This window comes from Rhagoletis pomonella, unplaced genomic scaffold, assembly GCF_013731165.1.
Source record: "Rhagoletis pomonella isolate Grant_MI unplaced genomic scaffold, Rhpom_1.0 Rhpom_scaffold_00004, whole genome shotgun sequence".
NCBI classification, from domain to species: domain Eukaryota; kingdom Metazoa; phylum Arthropoda; class Insecta; order Diptera; family Tephritidae; genus Rhagoletis; species Rhagoletis pomonella.
In genome coordinates, this window is record NW_023458558.1 from 66262205 (window position 1) to 66284613 (window position 22409).

At 37.6% G+C, this 22409-nt stretch overlaps 2 protein-coding genes across 2 annotated transcripts in view; both read right to left on the reverse strand.

Annotated features, from left to right (window-relative positions):
• Positions 1 to 17106, reverse strand: part of LOC118738002 (transcription factor SPT20 homolog) — a 27380-nt gene extending 10274 nt beyond the window's left edge. The window contains exons 1-3 of the mRNA XM_036468858.1: positions 15557 to 17106; positions 6820 to 7278; positions 2150 to 2308 (exon numbers count right to left, since the gene is read on the reverse strand). Of these exons, the coding sequence (XP_036324751.1) occupies positions 2150 to 2308; positions 6820 to 7155 (495 nt within the window). The 5' untranslated portion in view covers positions 7156 to 7278; positions 15557 to 17106. The remainder of the gene's footprint in view (positions 1 to 2149; positions 2309 to 6819; positions 7279 to 15556) is intronic.
• Positions 17107 to 17263: 157 nt separating this feature from the next.
• On the reverse strand, positions 17264 to 19916 carry LOC118738004 (nucleoside diphosphate kinase homolog 5). Its single transcript, XM_036468864.1, has 3 exons — positions 19565 to 19916; positions 19404 to 19492; positions 17264 to 19329 (listed from the first exon to the last, which is right to left on the reverse strand). Exons 1-3 carry the CDS (start codon positions 19834 to 19836, stop codon positions 18686 to 18688), a joined length of 1005 nt encoding a protein of 334 aa, XP_036324757.1. The 5' UTR covers positions 19837 to 19916; the 3' UTR covers positions 17264 to 18685.
• Between the last annotated feature and the right edge of the window lie 2493 nt (positions 19917 to 22409).

Here is a 22409-nt window from a genome sequence, read left to right on the forward strand (position 1 = left end):
ATCAGTATAGAAGGGAACGAAATAACCGATGAGATGGCTAGACACGGCTGGGAAATACAAATTTAGCGAAGCGGATAACTCCCTACTGCCACCGAAGAATACACCACAGCCATAACTAATGACCTATGGATCAATCGGGACGAGCTCAAGATCCTTGTGGACGAGACTTAATAAAAGTTGTACTGAGAAACTCTCTCTCTCTAAACAAAACTGCAGTAAGGACTCTTACCAATGTCATCACGGGGCACTGTGCTATAGCAGCAATGCTCCTGCGATGGCGTATATCAACAAGCTCCCTTTGCAGAAGTTGACCGGATGAGGATGAAGCAGAATCGATTCACAACTTTTTATGTCAACACCCGGCTCTGCAGGCAAGGCGTCTAAGCGTTTAGGATAGCTTTTTTCAATAGCTTGGGCGATAGCGGAGGTGAAAATTTCGAATGGGCAAAACTGCCTCCAAGTGGTAGTATGAGTTATTCGTACACGCCTTCCTAACCTCCTGTAGTGGGTCCGGTTAAGGACCAGTAATAATAATCACGAACTTTACAACGTAAGGTCTGAGTTTTCCAATAGTTTGTGTGTTCTTTTGTGTTTGCGGGTACAGCTCATATGGTGTCATGTTCTACCTATGACATGTTTTCTAAAGACTGCGGCGAAAAATTAGCTTTCAATTGGTTTTGATTGGGATAAGAACCGGTCCTCCATTGAAATTCTCCCTGGATACCACATCATCAGCTTCATTTTCGAGAATTCTATGATAACCAGGAATCCGGCCTAAATCGAGTTCGCATTAACTACTAACTCTATACAAAAGAGTTCTACTCTCCTTAAAAAGCTTCGACTTTATTTTAAAGGACTCGAGAACCGTTAGCTGACCCTTCCGTTTTTACATTGACGTAAACTACTACGCTTTCAAAGAGGTAAGTCTTCAGCGTTAGTTAAGACTACTGCTTGGAAAACACTTGCAAAGCCAGGCAAATTAATTGATATTCTCTCTCCCAGAAATGTAGAGAAAATGCCTGCTTACAATCCGCTTTCCATTTTGGAGCTATCGATGTACAGTTGATGTATGGAGGCCGGGGTATCAAATTTCTCGTCCTGGTAAGCTCTCGACTTGTGTAGGATTTGAAAGGGTCTATGGAGCTATATTTATAAAGTCTTATCGGCATTCGAGAAACTAGAAACTGATGTGGTGTAAACTTATGTGAAGGTGGCTATGAGGACAAGTTCTCACTGCTCCAGAAGTCCCGACATGTGCAACCCTCTGAAGTCTACCGTATTTTGTTATTCTTAACATAAAATCAAATCAGAGTACCGTAAACTTCCAGATTACAATTTTCACGCTAAGACCTCACCTCCTCACTGTTTGTAAGAGTAAAAAGCAAATCTTTATTTCTTTACACTTTCCTCTATATTTATTATAAAAACGCATATTATTTTTCATCAACTTTTAATGGCTTAAAGGACTTGAAGATTTGACACGAGGAAAAAGGCGCTTGTCCGATTAGCCTTATCTTAAATGGCCGGCTAGGCGGTAGCTCGTTGCCTCTTTCACGATGGTCATTCGTGATTTGGGACCTCTAGTGTACGTCAAGGTTGAGAAGCTTGAGCGATTTTTCGCTGCTCACTGATCAGTCTCCCGACTCATCGTTGAATATGCCAGAGCTACCAGCTACATCTGTTTATGCATAAATCCCGCTTGACCTTCCCAACCTCGAATATACTACTAAACGATTTTTTAGGGTAACCAACATGGCCGAGCGGATAAAGTTGTGTACTTTCCTGGACCAACCATCATCGAAGAGTCCTCCTTTGGTAAGCAATTTCATTAAAAAAAAATTCATAAAAAGCGTCAGACGATTGGGCATTTGACCACTGCTAAAGAAATAGTTTGCCAATAGGTCAAAATAATAAAAAAATACAAATTTGTACAAATATACCACTCGTATAATCCAGCCTTTAAGAACATTTTTGAAGCGCCGGACTCGCAGCTCTCTACACTTTTATTTAAGGAATATGTGAGATTCTGAGAATGTATATGTATACTTAATTTAAGTAATTTATGTACAACCAAACAAATTTTTGTCGAAAGCACCACAACATCAAAATTTTTTACAACACAAACTGGTTACATATTTTTCGCATTCACCTGAAAGTTAATAGTCGCCGTCACCGCTCTCATCGAATCTGCATAGTTCTGCAATACATTTTCAATCTGCAAACACGATTGTCGCCAATCGAAGAGTTGTTCCACTTTAAGCACACACTCTTCGCAGATATTCTTCGGAAGGTAGTCGTCCTTGGATATCTGAAAATGTGCAAAAAAACGAGTGCTAAAATTTAAAAAAAATGTATTTACATGTATGTATGTAAATATATTTAAAGACAGACCTATATATAGTATTACTGTCCGTTGCGGAATCACCAAACAAAAAAAATTCACGCTGGAACGGTTGCAGAAAAAATGCTGCATGTTCAAGAAGAAGTTCTGCAGTAATCTGATGTCCACCTCAGATATTTATTCATAAGTTTTATCAAAATGGCTTTAGCAGAGCAGCTGAGAAGAAAGTGATGAGTTAATTCCATCTCGCTGTCCTCCAAACAGCTATTTATAGATCCTCCACTTTAGGTGACAACTTCAAGACGCTCACCAGAAATTGAAGGAGAAGCTCCGCCAAACACGTAGAAATACGAAACTTGAAATCGAAATGGTCGCAGAAGACAGACAACAGTCACATTATACCAATGTTTTAAATGGTAAATTGAAAGCTATCAGTACTTTTCCAAAAAAGTAAAAAAAAAGTTAATAAATACACCTGATTCTGAAAAATATCGATACCGAGTTACTCGATTCCCAAAGCTTCTCGATACGACCCATCACTATTATTAACCACCTAATTTTATGCATACTAGATGTGTCAGTTAATCGCAAAATTACTTCTCCATTTCGGCAGAACATGCAGTTTTATGGCTGACCTTGTATTCGTATTTCTCTTCGGTTGGTGTTCGTACTCATTCGTGGTTGTCTTCGTGTTCGTATCTTCGTATTCTTCCTCGTCCTTAGTTTTCGTATTTGGCTTTGTTTTCATATTCTACTTCGAATTCATCTCGGTAATTGTGTTCGTATTCGTGATCGTATTACTTTTCGTAATCGTCTTCATAATCCTCGATCGTCTTTAGTTGGTATTTTTAGTCGTTTTCATACTTGTCTCCATCTTTGTATATATTCGTATTCGCCCATATATTAGTGTTAGTCCTTTAATTCGCATTTGTTGGTCTTCGTGTTTGTGTTCTTTTTCGTCTTACAAAAAAATATTAAAAAATCTAAGCAATTTTTAGCCCATAAAAACTTTCGTCATTTACAGAAAATTACCTTGCTTAAAAATTTATTCAGTAACACCGTCAAACGAAGATGGACCCCATTCTTTTTTTAAACAAAATTCAATCTGTAAATATGTGCACCTACTCTTATCCCCAAACAAAATCAAAACCGGAATATGTACGAAGTAAAGAAAATGTGAAAATAATACACCCTTAGCAAATCAAATACGATTCCTATCAGCGAACTCCGACATCTTTCGATAAATCTTGCTAGATATCAATTAACTTTGTTTACTTTCTATATTTCGATATCGCGATATATATCGATAGTTCGATAATTCTCGATAGCTCGACAAATTTCAACAATATAATGAATTTACAAACCCTAACTTCCGATAACACAAAAAAGTTCGATAGCCAGAACATTTTCGAAAACTATGAAAAAATTTACCGAACCGATAAACTTTGACAACTCAAAAATTAACATATTTCGATATATGTATAACTATAAATTTCGGTAACTCGATAATTTTATATAGCCCTAGAAATTTCGATAACTCGATATACTTTGAACAATTAAGAAAATTCGATTTGATAGACCGTCAAATTTCGATAAACCAATAAATATATATACCCCGATACTTTGAGAGAACTCGATAAATTACGCTAAATATATTAATTTCGTTAAGTCGATAAACTTCTATAGCTCTACAATATTTTAATTTCAGTAACTTGACAAATTTCGATAATCCGATCAATTTTTACAACCCGATAACTATCTGTAAATTTCTACAACTAAGTTTCCATGTCTCGATAAATTTCGATAGCTGAACAAACATTGATCAATTTCAATAAATCCATACATTCCGATAACTCAATAGACATGGATAACCCGATAAATTTTGTTAACTATAAACTTCGATGACTCTATAAATTTTGATGACTTAATAACTTTCGGTAGCTTAATTTTGGATGACTGAATATATTTCGATTCTTAACAACAAATTTCAATAAATTACCGTGCCTTTCTAACTATAAGCTAACTTCATGTTGATTAGGAAGGAGCTAAAAGTCACTTAATATCTGTATATTTTCTTTGACGATAGCTAACTATTTTTCTATGGCGATGGCCGCAAAATAGTCAAGGGTGGTTTACCTCTGCATTAGATGTAGTCAAGGGTGCTTACCTCTGCATTTGATGCAACTAACTTGTAACTAACTACTGTTGGTCATAAAATATCAATAGGAAAACAAAATATTTTATTTTTATTTACTTTATTTATTTTATAACATTTCACATTTGTTTCTATATTCTCCTGTAGGTGGTCCCATATTCGAACTCCGTCAGACATAACTTCAAAATGATAATATGAAATTTCGATTTCCCTTTTATTTGTACTCAATTGGAAAAAGTATTTGCGAAGTGCAGGATATTAAAATAGAAACGCGTTTAAAGAAAGCAATCTCGAGCTTTACTCCTGCATTCATGGGCGTAGCCAGGTAGGGGCAGGGGGGTGCTCGAGCCCCCCTCCTAACTTTCAAATTTTCCTTGTATATATATAAAGTAGTACCCTGAAATGCCAGCTTAATAGGGTCGAGCCCCCCACTAAATTTCATTCTGGCTACGCCGATGCCTGCATTACTTGTCCACTTGTTTCAAGTTAGCTTTTTGTAGCTAACCACAAGTTATATATTTTATAGAAATCCCGCATAAAGGCTAATTACAAGTACGTTATTTTTTATCAATTGAAAATTTTTTTCTGCAGGGTTTAGGCAAATGTATATGTGTATGCATTACTCATTGTTTTCACTTTCGTCTTTATCTTCAATTTTGCCTTAACTTTTCTGTCTTCATCGTTTTTATCATTTCTTTATCCATCTTCACATTTATCCTTATAACTTTTAAATTACGATTTTGGTCATTTGCAACCAATTTTGAAACCATACAAATTTTCGCCTTCTACAGTAAAATACCTTTCCAGTGTGTTCTTGGTTTCGATATCGATGCAGTAGGATCGCGAAACGAACGACTACAAAATTTACGTTAGCTTACTAATGTTAGTCATGCAGGGCTCTGATAAACTTATACAAAGCTACTGTTCGCTTTTGTTAGTTCGTGTAATGTATGTACATATGTATGCAGTTAGTTAGTCGTTGTAGTCCATTTTGAGAATATGAAAAAAATAAAAAAATATGTATTTATGTACATTAGGGTGGTCCTTAAATGTTGGAAGCTAATTTTTACATCCGATTTCCTAAGCCTAAACCCCTCCGTCGATGCTACTATAAGTCGAAGATATCACATATAAATTTTGGTCCCCGATTAGAGACGGTTAAGGCATGTCGCAAAGGGGGCAAAGTTCAGATTCCTCGATGGAGACTCAAAAAATTAAAATAATTTTTTTTTTCATCTAAGATCCAAAATCATACTACCGTAGTCGAAGATATCACATATAAATTTCGATCACGACTGGAAACGGTTAAGGCGTGTAGCACAGGGGTTAAAGTTCAAATTACACTATGAAGACGTCTTAACCGACTCTAACCGGGACCAAAATTTATATGTGATATCCTCGAGTTTAGTAGTAGAGTAAAAATTTGTGAAGTGGGCCACCATTTTTTCGAGCAATTATGTGTTTATGCTTCGCAACGATAAAACAAAATTTCACACAATTCAAAATAAATTTGGCGTCAAGAGAAAAGCGCAAATAACTTTTGTCTTGATGCATTGCGACAAATATTTTTCCACAAATAATTACTAATAGAGCGTACAACAATATTAGCCCAAAGCGCGATTTTAAAGCCATTGAGATGTCAGTAATATTTGAAAACAATTTAATAACTTTTATTAAAAAATGTTTGGCCAAATAAAAAATAAAAATGGGAAGAAAACGCCATTATTCTCAACTGTTTAAAATATGGGCAGAATCGGTATTACCAATCGCGAGAAAACAACTAAAATCTAAACAATTTCGAAAAATGGTAACAGCTATAACTTCCAAAATAATTCCAAAATTTATATAAAAAATTTATATATCGATGGCTGAGTGGAAGATCGACCTATCTCTGCAGCCAGTTCGAAAACGCTCTATCTCAAAAAACTTTTCAAGAACGCCCTATTTCAGAATTTAATTGAAAAACACCCTATCTCAAAATTGGGTTCAAAAACGCCCTATCTTACTTCAAAATGTATTGAAAATATGCTGATATAGGGCGTTTTTGAATCGGCAGCTGAGATAGGGCGTTTTTGAAACGAATTCTGAAATAGGGCGTTCTTGAAAAGTTTTTTGAGATAGAGCGTTTTCGAACTGGCTGCAGAGATAGGTCGATCTTCCACTCAGCCATCGATATGTGATATCTGTGACCGTGGTATTACCGATTGAGGGGATGAGACAGAAAAATCATCTATTTGATATTTTAAGGACCACCCTAAGGTAAATACAAAAGAAGATATCTATACATATGTAAGTACCAGTATGCATTTTCATTCACACTTACATTTGTTGACATTAGCGTGCGCAGTTTGTAGACCAAATTCCTCTGCTCCGCCTCCTTCTCGAAGAGATGAATTTTGGCGGGACCATTTCGTATCGAGCAGAGGCGGCAAAGTTCAGCAAATGTGGTAAAGTTCAAGTCGCCGTTATATACTTGTTGTGTTTGCTGTTGTTGTTGCTGATGTTGCTGCTGCTGCTGATGCTGTTGCTGATGTTGCTGTGTATTGTGTTGTTGATGCTGGTGCTGATGTTGGTGCTGGTGTTGAGCGTGATGTTGCTGTGTTGATTGTGATTGTTGTTGTTGTTGCTGAGACTGTTGTGTATTATTAGCGCTCAACATAACTAGATTTGTTTAGCTACTACTAATTTGGTTAGTTTTCTTCTTTTTTTGCAGTTTTGCTATGGGCACCCCAGTATCTCAAATATTATAATAGCATTGCTCTTCGTAAATTGTTATTGGAATCTGGAAAAAATAATCTGTTAGATATGCCACAGAGCAAAGGAAATGCATATGTAAATATGTACATTACTCCAAAAAGTGTTCAAAATTTTCGTGGAAGACCATGGACTAGTTATGTAATATACAGTGAAACCTCTCCTAACGGACACCTCTATTAGACGGACACCTCCCTTGGGCGGACATTTTTTCCTATACCAAGTTTTAAGTATAAATTTCGGAACAAATTACTCTCTCTTAAGCGGACACTCTCTTGGCCGGACGCGGACAGTTATTTTGCATAAAATTGACACAAAAACTCTATTGGGCGGACGCGAACCTCTTATCAACGGACATTAAGATTTCTTTTCATAACAAATCAAACAAAAACCTCCGTTGAGCGGACGCGAACTCCTCATAGGCGGACTACTAAATGGAAAAAGGGGACTTCCCGCACAATATGTGATTGTTATGCATACATTTAGTTTGGTTTGCGCAGTGGTTTAGGTTCGTTATTTGAATTGTCAGAAACCCTTGGAGACTGATAAAAACATGAAAACTATTGATGAAAAAGGTACTGACACTGAAAAAAATTAAAAATATAACTTACGTCAATCGACAATTTCCCAGTTTTTTATGTAATGAATCTATGATTTTATGTAGTTTATGGACTAAAATGTAATATTTATTTTTATTTAGTTATTACTTAATATGTACTTAAGCACATAAATGAAATGTGCACTTTTGAAAAAAATACATGCACATTTTTGTTTGAACGATGTAATATCAATATCTTTTATTCAAATAAGAAATAGTGACTATTCAATTAATTAAAACATTAAAAAGTTCTAAAATAGGCGGACACCTCTCTTGGGCGGACAAAAAATGACTGACGGTGAGTGTCCGCCCAAGGGAGGTTTCACTGTATATGTATGTAGATATGTGAATTAGGGAGGCTCAGCACATCTATTTGTTTAGTTCTTCAAAATCATATTGAAGGATACAGACTTCAAACATATATGAGACATTCTTTTTCATATCGGTCACCAAATTTAGTGTCACACTTTCGAATGGCTGCAAATTTTTTTTTTGGGTTCTATACATGAAATAAGCTCACATGTTCGGGGATTTTTTTTCTTGTTATTTTTTTTCTTCGGAGGTATGATCTGTCAAAGTTTGCATTTTTTCGTGATTCTGACTAATTATATACTTCTTCAAATCGTTATATCTCGGGTTCTGCTCATCGTAGAGACTTCATCTTAACGTCGTTTTAAAGCTAAAGAAACGGGCTTAACCCTTATATATATAAAATGGTCACTATTTTCCTAAAGCTAACTTAGCTATTAACAGTTGAACTTTTTGTAGTTGATTTGCAGTAGATTAGGGATTTTAAATTATACCATCGTAATCCTAGTTTAATTCTTTATAAAAAATGTGCTTACAAAAAATAGGGGTTTTTCAAATATTTTTCTTTATGAGGAGATGGTTTATTTTATGAGAATCAACAATTATTTGTAATTTTTTTTTCAAGAACTAATCGGAGACATGACATAATTTTTTTTGCGAAATACGTCCGACTTAAAAAAGAATAGCTCATATACATTTATTTCAAATATATGCTTTTAGTGTAACTGCGCTTACATATACATATGTACATTTCTAGTTACTTTCAGGGCCGGGTTAAAGTATGATATGACGCCTACCGAGAGCTTAAAGCCCTTCGCGAAGGGAGTGCTTCGAAAACCGGACCTGTAGATCTTCTCAGCCTTACTCCTTTACAACGGAACTCTGCCTTGGAGGATGAAGACCTGGTATAAAATATACATAGGTATATACAAAATAAAAAAGCTCCTCCGGCCAAAAATGTCTACCACGAAGGCCCCCAAGTTTGACCGCCCTTATCAACATTATTACCATGAACGGGAAGTTGCAGGGTTAGTTCCCCTCACATAACTGGAACAAAGCTGAAGGCCTACCTTTTCGAAGTTGGATAAGGAAGCAAAGCGAATAGGCCTGGTGTTAAACGAGGACAAGACGAAGTATCTCCTGTCATCAAACAAACAGTCAGCGCATTCGCGCCTTGGCAACCACGTCACTGTTGACAGTTATAATTTTGAGAAAGTAGAAAGTTTCGTTTACTTGTGAACCAGGATTAACACCAATAATAATTTCAGCATCGCTCTTGCCAACAAATGCTACTTTGGACTGAGCAGGCAATTCAGAAGTAAAGTCCTCTCTCGACTTTTTTGTACTGAAATTCTGTAGTTAACTGCGGATTCTGCGTTAACTACGCACTGTGAATTTGACGCTCAGAGTTCTCGAGCTGGGTTGGCTTTGTCGTTCGAATGGAAACCAACTTTCCGAGCTTTGAAAGCAGTCAACTCAGAACCAGCTGGTCGTATTTAGCAGAGGAAGAGGAGGGCCTCCCGCTGCCATGGAGAGATCAAGTGGAGAACAGCTTGGCTTCACTTGGCATTTCCAATTGGTGACAATCGGCATAGAAGAGAAACAACTGGCGTGCTTTGTTGAGCTCGGCCAAAATTTTTTAGGCTGTTACAGCGCCAAATGAGAAGAAGACGGCTCTGCGCCTTTTAGTACACCGTGAACAGCGTCTGTTGAGATTTTTGGAAAAAGTACAATCGGTAATATAAGCCCAAGCGGGAGATACAACAAATTTTACAGGGCGAGAGCTGGGATATCGGTCAAACCTTTGGCCTTGAAGATGCCCCAAGAGTTTAAACCAGGGAACAAGACCGATACTTTTTTGAAGCGAAATTCGCTTGATATTTTTGATTAAAAAATATTTAACCCAAGGTGAATTCATACAAGGTGATAGCGGCAGTCCAAAAACAAAAAACTTACAATAAACACATCATTTTGACAATCAGCACAATTCGTCTTTAAATGAGCTGCTCAGGTAACACCACCTTGTATGAATTCGTCTTGATTTACCCTGCTAATTTTGTTTCTTTATACATTCGTTCTCAAAAATATGCACAAAACTCCGAAAATATAATTCTATGATTTGTTTACTATGCTTCCGTTTGGACACCCACATCTTCCCTCTTGAAGGATAGGAGGACCTGCGTGAACTTTTTGTCATACGCCCCGCACATAAGCCTAGACATCTTGCAACTATGCGTTTTAGTCCATGCCTTCTGCACCATTCGTATCATGGACATATCGAGCTCCCGTTAAATCGCTTGGAGGGAAATCGGCACCTCCTATAACAGCACAGTTTCCGATAGTCAATCCTTCCCCAAAAATTTGACGCTATACCACTGTCCTGCTCATAAACTGTCCCGTGGCATAAAGCCACGCTATATTCTTGGCCGGAAGGTCCGCCGGCAAGAGATGCAACAAGGTGTAAAGTACTGCCGTTGATGTTGTCCTTAGTGCTCCTGTCATGCGGATCATTGATATCCGCTATAAACTTTCTAGTCTTCTAGCACGTAAAACCCAGTGACTTTCGTCCTTTAAGCTTCAGTTCTTTGTTTCTAAATACTCTGGTAAGACTATTGGACTCATACATTAAGCAATATTTAGCTAACTCCAAGAGTTCTTTCCAACTGCGAGCATGACCACTCCAGAACAAGATCTGTGCATACTACACTCCATCAAATTGTGGCTAACATCGAAAAAAGCCTGGGCCCTCAAGGAAATTGCTTCAGGAGCTTTCTTTTCACAACCTTTACCCCGCGAAGGACCTAGCTCTAAATATAAGGGTTAAACGCCAGGATGTTCAATTATTCGTCATATCTGGAAGCAGAACACGAATTGGAGAAGTTCGGTCAAATACGTAGAAAAGGCTTAAGCGCCAAATATTTATTTATTTGAATCTGTTACCTACGATATACTGTTCATTCCTAAATAACCTAAGCTATAATTTTAAATTTGTTTAGAGGGTGGGCCTGAGATTATTTTTGGAGAGTAAGTTTTATTAGAAATGTTAAAATATAATAAGAAATATAATAATTTAACACATTAATTTTTCTCTTTTTAACCGACTTGAAACAAAGGAGGAGATTATCAATTCATTGGAATACTATTTTTTATATGTATGTTACCGCCTAACTTTGGACCACATTAACCGATTTCGGTGGTGCCTCAGGGAAGATCCAATACTAATTTGTTTTAGATCCCATCATTGGATCATGAAGAAATTAACGGTACTTCTAAATTTTTATATAAGAATTGAAGTCGGTTGTGTTTTTTGCTTACAAATTACATGTTATTGTAGCAGTTGAGTTGTACCGAGCCTAACATTGAAATTTATATTACATGAAGTTTATTATGAACTTATTGGAGAGTTAAAATAAAAATTTGTTAGTTACCTACCTTAATTGCATGCAAATTTTAAAATGATGCTTCGTCTTTACAGCAAAATCGTAATTTCTTCATTATTTTTAACCGACTTCAAAAAAAAGTAGGAGGTTATCTATTCGTCGGAATATTTTGTTTGTGTAAGTATGTTACCACATAACTGATTTCGATAATTCTTTTTTTTTTTAAGAAAAGGTGGTCCCATTCTAATTTGGTTTAGATCCGATTATCGGTTCATGAAGAAATTATTCATAAAATATAAAGTAGGTTTAAAGAGCTTTATCAAATAACGTTTTCATAAATTTTTCAGTTTATAAACCTTTTTTACTTTATGGGTATTCATCTAGACGCATAAGCGCCTTGCAAGCGCGCAAATCTCGTAAATAAACCAGTTTTCCATACAAAATTAATTGAGTTTACGAGGTTTCCATGGCTACGAGGCACTTACGCGTTTCGATAAATTGCCTTTTATTTTTTATGAATAAGGCCATTAAAGTTTTACATGAAAATTGAAGTCGGTTTTGTTTTTTGCTAAAAAATTACTTATTTATTTAAACCAGTGATTCCCAAAGTGGTCCAGGTGGACTCCCAGGGGTCCACGGGAGACTCGGCGGGGGTCTACGTTGACGTGAAATAAATTTGGGTGTCCAGAAAAATTTATCTCGTTTCAATAGTAAATAACCAATTATTTATTTAACTTTAATTCTTGTCAGTGGTGTATAGTGCTCTTGACGCACTGGTGAACTTACCTTGACTTTGTGCCACAGTACGTGGGGAAGCCTTTAAGGCCCTGCAGACTTAAAAGAAACGGATGTTGGTATAACACTAAGTGATGCGATGCGGAAATTGTCGGCAGCAGATATTTGAGCACTTGTGTCTTTTCAATGCTACAGGATAGTACGCCACCATAACCTTTGTTGAAGAGATTCTTGAGAGAGAGAGTTCCCTGAAGGGGAATGCTGGTTTAATTCCAGCACTTAACCCGCGCTCGTACATTGTTTAACCTTCACTGATGCCTCCAAAACAGACTCAGGGTCAGAATCTGCAGTATTTTCCGGGGTTAATGGGGATAAGCTTCACTTTTTCTCTTGGGGAATATGCTTCGGTCTTCCAGGCTGAGGTATTTGCAATCCCCAAAGCCAAAGACTACGTGGTGGCAAATAGGTGGAGGGGAAGGAGTTTTCGTGTCTACAGGTACAGATAAGCTGCACTTAAGGTATTGGCCAGCCCTCTATCGAAGTACTTGCAAACTAGTTCAGCAATGCAAGTCTCGACTTAATTATGTTGGTAAAGATAACGAGCTTGCTTTACTCTGGGTGCCGGGCAACTCGGAAGTGCCTGGAAATGAGACGTCTGACCCTTTGGCCACAGTTGGCTTAGACCAGGCATTCCTCGATCCGCAACCAGTTACTTAAAACACTTTACCATCGAAGCCACCATCAGAAACTGGGTGGATACTTCGCTCAGCAATGACAGGTGGGCAAAACTCATGTTGCCTTCAATCTCAGAAAGTCTATCTAGTTTTTTCCTCTCACTGAGAAGACGGGACTGCTGACTGGTCACTTCACGTGGCACAAACACCTGACTGTGATAGGCGTAAATGACAACTCCATTTGCCCATCCTGCTTTGAAGAGAATGAGACGGTGAAACACTTCTTGAGCTTTACGCTTGCTTGTTTGTTTATCATCGATTTATCTAGATTCGGTATTTTCTTTTTTATAAGTTTCTGAATTTGAAGTTTGGCGTCAAAAACTTTGCAGTTTTGTTGTTTCAAGTTTTGTGTTTTAAAAATGCGGGTGACGAATATTTTTCGCATCACTTTAAAACTCGGAACGATAAAAATAAAAATGATGCCATCAACACAAATAAACTATTTGACAAATACATCACATGGAAATTCATGAGTGAGCCGAACATGTGATGAGTTTATTTATTGTTCTTATTGTTCTCCTCAGAGCGAGATAGTTCTTTCATGGCTTTACGAGCTCTGTTTTTTAAAACTTGCAAGTGTGTTATCACATTATTTTATTAAATATAACACAGGAAAATATTTTATTTTTATTTTTGCCACTCCAAATTTAGTTCTGGAACTCACCCGCGATGCAAAATTACATCGTTAGATTTAATCTTCACATTTTTTGATGAGCTTTGTGAATATGTTAGAAATGAGCATAAGCCGAAATGAGCATGAGCCGAAACCAGTAAAGTTTTGAAAGGGGTCTACGAGAAAAATAAGTTTGGGAACCTTGGATTTAAACAATAGTCTTCGGGGGTCTTCTGCAAATCGATTCATTGTTTTAGTGATGATTTCATTTTTGTTTTTACTTGTTTTCTGTGAACGCTAAGCATACCTAAACCTAAATTCAACTACAAACTAAGTAGAAAATATTAAAATATAATAATTATTTTACCTTTTTTAAGAAAATTACCGATATTATAAGTTAAAAATCATTAAATTTTCTGTTACAATTTATTTTTTGTATAGCAAAAAAGGCACCAATGTGCTGTTTATAAACATAAGTTATCAGACTAACAAAAGGAAGCTGAAAAGGACGTTCACATGTGATAAAATTATCGAGTAACAACCAGCATTTTACCAATTCTCCTGAAATAGATGTGAAGACCCCTAAAATTTTAATTTAATGCTACTGGGTCCAATTGTAAACCCAAACCATCCAGCCGTTTGGTAATTTCATGACGTGCATACAACGCACAAGAAAATCTATGAAATCGCGTCTTTTTAGTTTGGTTAATTTTTTGGCAAAAAAATTAAATTTCCTTCCACACAGAAATACAAAAAAGTACTTTGTACGGAATGGAAATCTGTTAAGTCGTTTGTTCATGCAACGCCGTCATACGAAAGGCTTTTCATTTAGTAAGTGTATACATATGTACGTAGATAGATTCTACAATTAATAAAAATCGTCGAAATGATCACTATATACCAAGGCACATTAAACAGGTAGTATCAGTAGAGCAAAAACAACATTTGCGTGTATTTTGTTGTTGCTTCTGGTATCGAAAGTGTCAAAAACTGTTCTGAATTTTTTCTTCTAAATCAAAGCGTGCCATGTGAAATACAAAAAATTATAAAAAATAAAAAATTGAAATTGGAAAAAATAAAAATTGATGCAACTTTCTTTCCTAGTAAATTTGTTTGCTTCTCGAAGCATTGATCCATCCTTTGCAAGGCCCAGTAATCAGCGGTTGTGCTGCCGAGTTGGGCGAACGTTCCAAAAGCAGCTATTCAATCGCTTGTTTTGTATGGAAAAAGGTTTCACATGCAAATGGATTTTAACAATTCAGAATTTTTGTGAGAAAAAATTAAAAATATTTGACATTTTCGAGACCAAATAATTTGAAAATAAATCAAATCAGCTGCTCTACTGATACTACCTGTTCAATGTGCCTTGCTATATACTGAAAATTAATATAATTTTAATTTGTCGATGACTTTTTCTTTCAGTGTACTGCACTTGTCATTCGGCTGCAAGTACGTATTAACTATCCACAACCCGATTAACGGCTGATGCAACTGACAAACTGCAGCATTTGTGGTGTGTAAATGCGTTACCGATTTCAGTAGTTGATAACAGCACAGCTATGGTGTGGAGGTACATATATGTAAAGTGAGGTCGAATACATAAATTAATGAAAACATAGAGGCACAACGCGAATTTGGTGCATCAAACTTAGGCATGTTACTAAAACCCAACACCATCATTGTAACGAAAGGCAGAGCATTGGGCGCGCAATAACTGACCACCCACCCACTAACCTTGGCGAAAAATCGATACTGCACTTTCCCAATGACACAAAATTCGCTGTGTTACGAACAAAACGCCAACTCAGCGAAAGATTAGTGAGGTACACAAAAAATAGACACTTGACGGTGTATACACAAATGCTAAATGTGCCACTTGCTCCTCGAAAAGAGCTGATGGATACGTCTTTCGGGTCAGCGCGACACTGCCCATTTACCTTTTTCCTCAAACGTTTGTTTACTTATTCCAGCAATGCAGCAGAATGCGATGCACTGCAAAGGAATTTATCATTCGATGGTGACCATATACTGGCACTGCGGCTGCAAGCTGCCGCTGCTTCTGCTGGTACTAATGATAAACGTGTATAAAAGTGGTCAGGACAGGCGAACAACATTGCAATTACACATTAAGTAAGTTATTTTTCATTTTTCATTTATTTGAATTTCAAAGTCTTTTTCGTATTATTTTGTTTATTATTTTTTATTGCACTGATGCATTTTCGTTTCTCAAACCACCAGAAATACTTTGCACTTTACTGTTCACTTTTTCGATTTGATAGCATTTTTTCACCGTTCAACTTCTGCAAATGTACACTGAAAATAATTTGTTTGCATTTCTGTTGTTGATGTTGTTGTTGTATAAATGCACTTTGCAGTTAATATGCGACAGCTGAATGCTTTGACCAATGAAATTTCCGGCCTACTGCCTTCTTGCTGCCATTTGGCCGCCACCTCTAACTGCTGTCGCAAATGCACTAACGTCAAAAAGTTACGGTTATCGCTATTGAAGTGCGGGAGTGGAAACCCCTCCACAACAAAAAATTCATTGACATTTCCGCGTGTGCGCACTGAGTGGTTAGTGAAAAGGAAATAGTAGAAAGGAAAGGGACAATTTGTTGTCAGTGGTAATGGTAATGGTACATAGATACGGCGATTTTGGTTATCGGCAATACTCCGAAGGCAAAGTACAAAATTGGCAAAAGATTTCTGTAAATTTGCCGAATTTGTTAATCCAAGGAAATTTCATAATTTTCTGTTCGGGAAATTCAGCCGGAGGTAGCGTCATTTTGGTAAAGGCTTGCAATATTGCGTCTATTAGAGCTGTCAAAAAAAGCCAACAGGTTGGCCATTAACGCAAATGCTTTCCGTTAACTCACACTACTCGCAAAGTGAATGGCGAAAGCAACAACGTCAACCTAAAGGGCATACAAAAACACACACTATTTTCTTGACTAGAGTAGAAAATAACACGAAAACTTGACTGCCATGGCACAGGTCAAAATAAATGCAACATTTTTTGGAGAAAAGAAAACGCTATTAAAGTCGTAATGCTTTTAATGTAGAATAGCGGTTAAAACCGGCTAGTTATTGGGCGTGAGCGAATACATGACGGCGGAACTCGAAACAGGGCTGAGATTTGCTTGACCGAGGATATCGTAGCCGCCTATCATCTGAAACACCCACTTAAAGAGGAAACAAATGAAAAACCCTTTACCTTCAACCCATTATTGTGTTTTAGAGATTTCTTTGGGAGCTGCGCAAGATACTAAACTGATTTACCCATACCCGGTGTACTTCACTGCGCTTTGAAAGTGTTTTTGTGCTGTTTGATACCCATATTGTAATATATCATTTATCTTATCAATTTATTTTAATATAATTTTTCAAACCCTCCTTACAAAATATCTTCGGTTATAAACTTTCCTAAACCTCTTCAGTTTGATACCCATATTGCAATATTCAACTTATCTTATCAATTAAAGTGAATTAAAATTTTCAAACAGGTGGCAACCTTCAACAAAAATATTTTCGGCTATAAGCCTTCTTAAACCGTTTTCTTTTGCCCGCCATATTGCAATATTTACTTTATCTTATAAATTTAATTACACTGAAATTTTTAAACAAATGGCAACTTTCTATTTTTTTTCCTATATTTTAAATGAGACCCCTAGCAATGCATCGGAGAAAACTGCATTCAATTCCATGCATTAGTTTTCCCAGTGATGCGCGAGCAAACATACAGGCAGACAGACAGACAAAATTTCTAAAAAATTGTTGATTTGGCTTCTGTTGCTCTAATAAAGACCCCGTGTCAGTTGGAAAGTGTGTTTCTCCATTACTAATGCTAATTCACAAATAAAAGAAGTCCGTGCATCTTTAAATATGTATATTGGATACTGTCAACAGTGAGGTCAATGCCGCCTCGATTTATACCAGGGAGACTTTGTCTTGTCCCCCTTTAACTTCAAAATGGCTTAGTTCAGCTTTTTGTGGATTGGCACTGGGCGGCCTTAGTATCTTCGAGAACATCAACTAGTCCGGCAGATGTTCATTTCCCATTAATGGCCCTGATATTATATGTACATAACTTTGAATCATAAACAAAGATCTGATCCGCCAGATCAGATCTAGTGGAATCCGCCAGTTTAAACCCAGCTTTCAATGAGATCAATGGAATACAAAAGGTACCCTTTATTAAGTAAAAATTTATAAATTTAAGAGGGATAAAGCAAAGAGTCACCCATAGGTCGCAAGCAGACCATAGATATCGCCGCTGCAAAAATCAAATACATTTTACGGTTTCTGAAGTACAATTGACTGTTGTGAAGTACATTTTACGGTTTCTGAAGTAAAATTGGCTATTCTGAAGTACATTTTACGTTTTCTGAAGTATTGTTGACTATTCTGAACTACATTTTACAGTTTCTGAAATACCACTTGACGCTTTCTGAAGTACTCTTGGAAAAGGTGTAGTAACAATAAAGAGCTCAGGTGTTCGTCTCTTCACACATCGCGGCCAATTCCTCATACCCGTTTCTTGCAAAGGCGGGACAAAATAAAAAAAAAGAGAGTCAGGTGTTTTTGCCACGTGAAGTGACCAATCAGCAGTCCAACAAGTTGTCTGCTTCGAGAGCAAGTAACTAGAAAATCCTTTGAGATTGAAGGGAGCATGCGTTTAGCCCATCTGCAGACCCTCGATGCCTCCCAGGCATTTCTGAGCTTAATTTCTAGTGAGGGATTGATGGCCGAAGGTGAAAGTGCTATAATTGGTTTGCGGGACGAGGAATGCTTAGCCTGAGCCAACTCTGGCCAGATGGTCAATTTTCTCATTACCAGGTACCCCCAACTGACCTTGCACCCAGACTAAAGTTTACCAACATAATTTACTCTGGACTTGCCTTAAACATCATAAATTAATTTATTGTGCATGTAAATACACAAAGAGTTTAGATAGTTTAGAATAAGTCGATTGCAATAGGATAAATCCAAATTCTAATTTTTCTCAAAAATATACAAAGCACATAAAAACGGTATCAAACTTCATTCCTGTATCAGAAAATGTTTTCTTAAATTTCCACTTCGTTAATCATCTCCAAATCTCGACCACCATAAGGTAATACCTTTTTCATTTCCACCTCATCGGCGCGTAATTCTGCCTTCCACTGCTTTATATGATCTTCACACACTTGCATGCACATTTCATCTTCGCGTTCCTCCTCCTCCTGTATTCTATTTGGCAACGGTGCTATCTTTGCCGCGAAAAGCTTCTCTGCTTTATTACATACATCCTCGGCGCTCACGTCGACCTCAGTGCGCTCGAAGGGACAACATGTCATGCAGGACGAACTGCTCATCACTATTGAATTACCAGTGGATGAAGACGAAGGGGCACAGGTAACATCTGAAGAAGCCGTCTCACCACCTGCGCCATCAGTATGAAATACGCTAGGCTTTTTTCCAGTTGAGTCCACCAAATTGACCTGTTGAGCCTTGTCTTCGACAAAAATTTCAGCCCTAGTGCTACATGTATTGCTCATTATTGGCAGTTCTGGATTTTCCAGGGTCAACCACTCAGCCAACTGAACTTTCCAACTCTTCTTATCATCATCGGGTTTCTGAATAATCTCATAGAGTTGACTAATGAACGGCGCCATTAGAGAGTCTGAGGAAAATTTGTGCCGTTTAAAAAGTGGAATGGGCTCAGGAATATCTGCAGTAAGGTTAAATGGATATTAATGAAATAGTGGGAGATTAGGTAGCTTAGAATTCCATTTTTTTTTTTACAATTTACAAAAATGAAACTTATCTCGCGTGCAGCGCTCTCTGTGCTCGTTGAAACGTGCACATTGCGTACCATTTCCATGGATGTTGAGCTGCAATGAAAGATTTGAGGAAGATTTAGGTTAATTAAAACATTTGTAAAAACCAATCAAGTGGAGCATTACAAATAGCAAATCATTGTGCAGATCAAGCCTTCCACCGCATTCTCCTTGGCCAGTATGAAGGCCTCACTAATGCCCTTCGAAAGTAAAATGACTTGCAACATGAAATCTTTATCTTCCGCTTGAGATTTGTAGAACTCTGCAGCATTCTCTGGCGAAAATAGTATTTTGCGCTGGCCTTTAATTATAAATTCATGTTGCAATAAATGCAACAATACTGGTTTGCGCTTGTGCATGTAATCGGCTTTTATAATTAAGAGCGTGTCTTCGAACATGGTGGAAATTTTTTTTTGTATTTATTTGTTCCGGAAAATGTTGAGAATAGTGAAAACACGTTTATGGTTAAAAAAAAATTTAATCAAAGAAATTTATCGTATTTATTGGATCATAATAATCGTAAGTCCAAGGCGTATTTAACAAGGTGGTGTTGGCCGTATATAAGTAAAAAATTACACTAACAAATTATACGCTGATGTCCATACTGTCATTGGTATGAATTACAACAAACACATCATTTTGACGTAATGGCCTCCGCGGCGAAAAACTCAGCTGTCGCCCCAACACCACCTTGTTTAATACACCTTGCGTAAGTCGTTTAGAGTTCCATGTTTTTTTTCCTTTTAGAAGGCAAGTACGAAATAATATAAATCTGAGGCACTCTTCGTCAACTGAAGCTGCCCTCTCACCAAAATTGGTTCAGGTAAAAGTAATCGAATAGTCTTGAAAACTCGGTAGAAATGCTTATTTTCAAATAATAAGTTGCGTTTTTTTAAATTCAATATTTCGGATCCAATATGGCGGACAAAAATTTCAAAAATGATTGGATTCACTTGAATAAATATTGTTACCCAGGGTCGCTGATTACGAAATTGGTCATGAGTTTTTAAAATTTATATGGCGGATCCAAAATGGGAATGCAATAAATTTTTAAAAACTTTTCCGCCATATTGGATTTCAAAAAACACCACCCTTAATTTAGAAGTAAACATTTTTACCGAATGTTCAAGAATATAACCGATTTTTACCTGAACCAATTTAGCAGAGCGGTGGCTTCAGTTGTCGAGGATTGCCTTATCAGAATGTGCTGTGAAAATTTTAGCCCAGTTACTTCTTAACTAAGTCCAAATTGCTTCATTGTTGTAACAGCAGGAATTTAACTGTGCATCATTGATTCCTACCAACCACACAGACGCGTTCTAGTTCAACCCCTACTATCCAATGGCCTGGTATATAATACGGGAATAAGGTTTCTTTGTCCGCATCTCAAGTACTTATGACACTCGGCTTGAGGACCTTATTTCTCGCGCGAAGCTTATTACAAGTGGAGGTAGTGTGTGCGAAGAAGAAGCATAGGTTATCGAATGTGACTTGTAACAATATCTGTGGATTTACCGTTGGAATATTGACGCTCTCGACGTTCACACTGAGGTTTAGCCTGACCTCCTTCATCCACGTATGGCGGAGGATTGAAAAATTTTGTAGGTTTATAGTTTGAAGAATCTAGCAAGATCGCAAAGATGACTCTCTATCTCTAACTACCGGACAACAACGCCTATCATCGTGCGCGGTTTGGTCTTAGGGTTGCAGTATTTGAACGACGACTAGTATCGGCGCAGATAGTTAACGTTCCACTGCTCCAACCGATACGGAAAGGACGAGTCAAAGATGTCCTGGAGAGTGTTTTTGATGTTGTATCAGCATAAAAACTCCCCAAAGGGGTTTTTAAGGAATCAGCTGGAGTGACAGTCCTTGGCCCAATATAGATCTGCGTCGTTCCGGCTACGAAGGCCCACTGTCATGAGAGCATCCTGGAAGAGTATCGCGTGTTTTAATGTATAGAATACAGATATAGGTCAACTAAGACGTTAACCGTCCCGTTACACGGTCATAATGTCCAATACTGTTTTAGTTCTGAATATACCGGTATTTCACAGAGTTGTTCGGGATGAAAGAGATTCTTCCTAAATTGTCACGAAAGGTGTCTATTGGGAGAATATTGTATTCGTCCTGGCTAAAATCGCAAGCGGAAATGGAGTTTAGTCTGCTGATGGAATTGCTTATCTCTGCGATCTTGCTTTGTGGACCGTGGCAACAGTTGCATTTAACCGATGTGGTGTTGCGTCCAATTAGGCCAGTGTATACGCTGCAATACATTTCCCTGCAGTGGGCCTGCTGGGGGTCGTGTGTGGGGGAGATCTGATGTACGGTTGGGTTTTTAGAAGCTAGTTTCCACACAGCCTAAATCACCATTATCTACTGAGAGATAGCATGGAGGTTTATTGTAAAGTAAACGACTAATGAAATTCCCAATGCCTTAATCACAAATGCGATCTTTACACCAAGGCTAACTTCTACCTAACCTTTAAGGCTCGAGTGCAGAATTCCATATTTTATCGCTGCAAGAACCATTTAATTGCAACCTTTTCTTACAAAATTTTAGGGCCGCACTTTACGCTGTCTACCCCTCTTTCACTTCCATTGAAAAGGCGTCTTTGGCTTGGTATGTTGCTTGGCTTTGGCTTTGGCACTCTTCGCTACCTCCCGCGTCAAGCAGCATGAGAGGGACAAGTGGAGTAATTTACTCCAGTTCTGCAATCTCTTCAGTGCAGCAAGCAAACTGTGGCAACCAATGAGGTCCTTATCCACGTCGGACTCCCGAACGCGTGGATCTGCTGTAGTCGAGTACATAAGAGCCTCATTAAAGATGTCACTGACCATTCCCTTTCTGAAGCCAGAAGATAGGGCTTACGCAGGAGAATTATACCGACCCTTCTCCAAGACAAACTACCCGAAACCAGCACGAATCCAGAAAGTGTTGAGCACCAACACAGCATTGAACCAGACATAT

Bases quoted from the DNA above. Each gene is read 5' to 3' on its own strand.
- LOC118738004 (XM_036468864.1), bottom strand. From the start codon at position 19,836: ATGTTCGAAGACACGCTCTTAATTATAAAAGCCGATTACATGCACAAG. The intron at 19,493-19,564 runs GTAATGCTCCAC...CTTTCATTGCAG, and splicing joins TGCACAATGATTTGCTATTT to CTCAACATCCATGGAAATGG. The intron at 19,330-19,403 runs GTAAAAAAAAAA...ACCTTACTGCAG, and splicing joins AAGTTTCATTTTTGTAAATT to ATATTCCTGAGCCCATTCCA.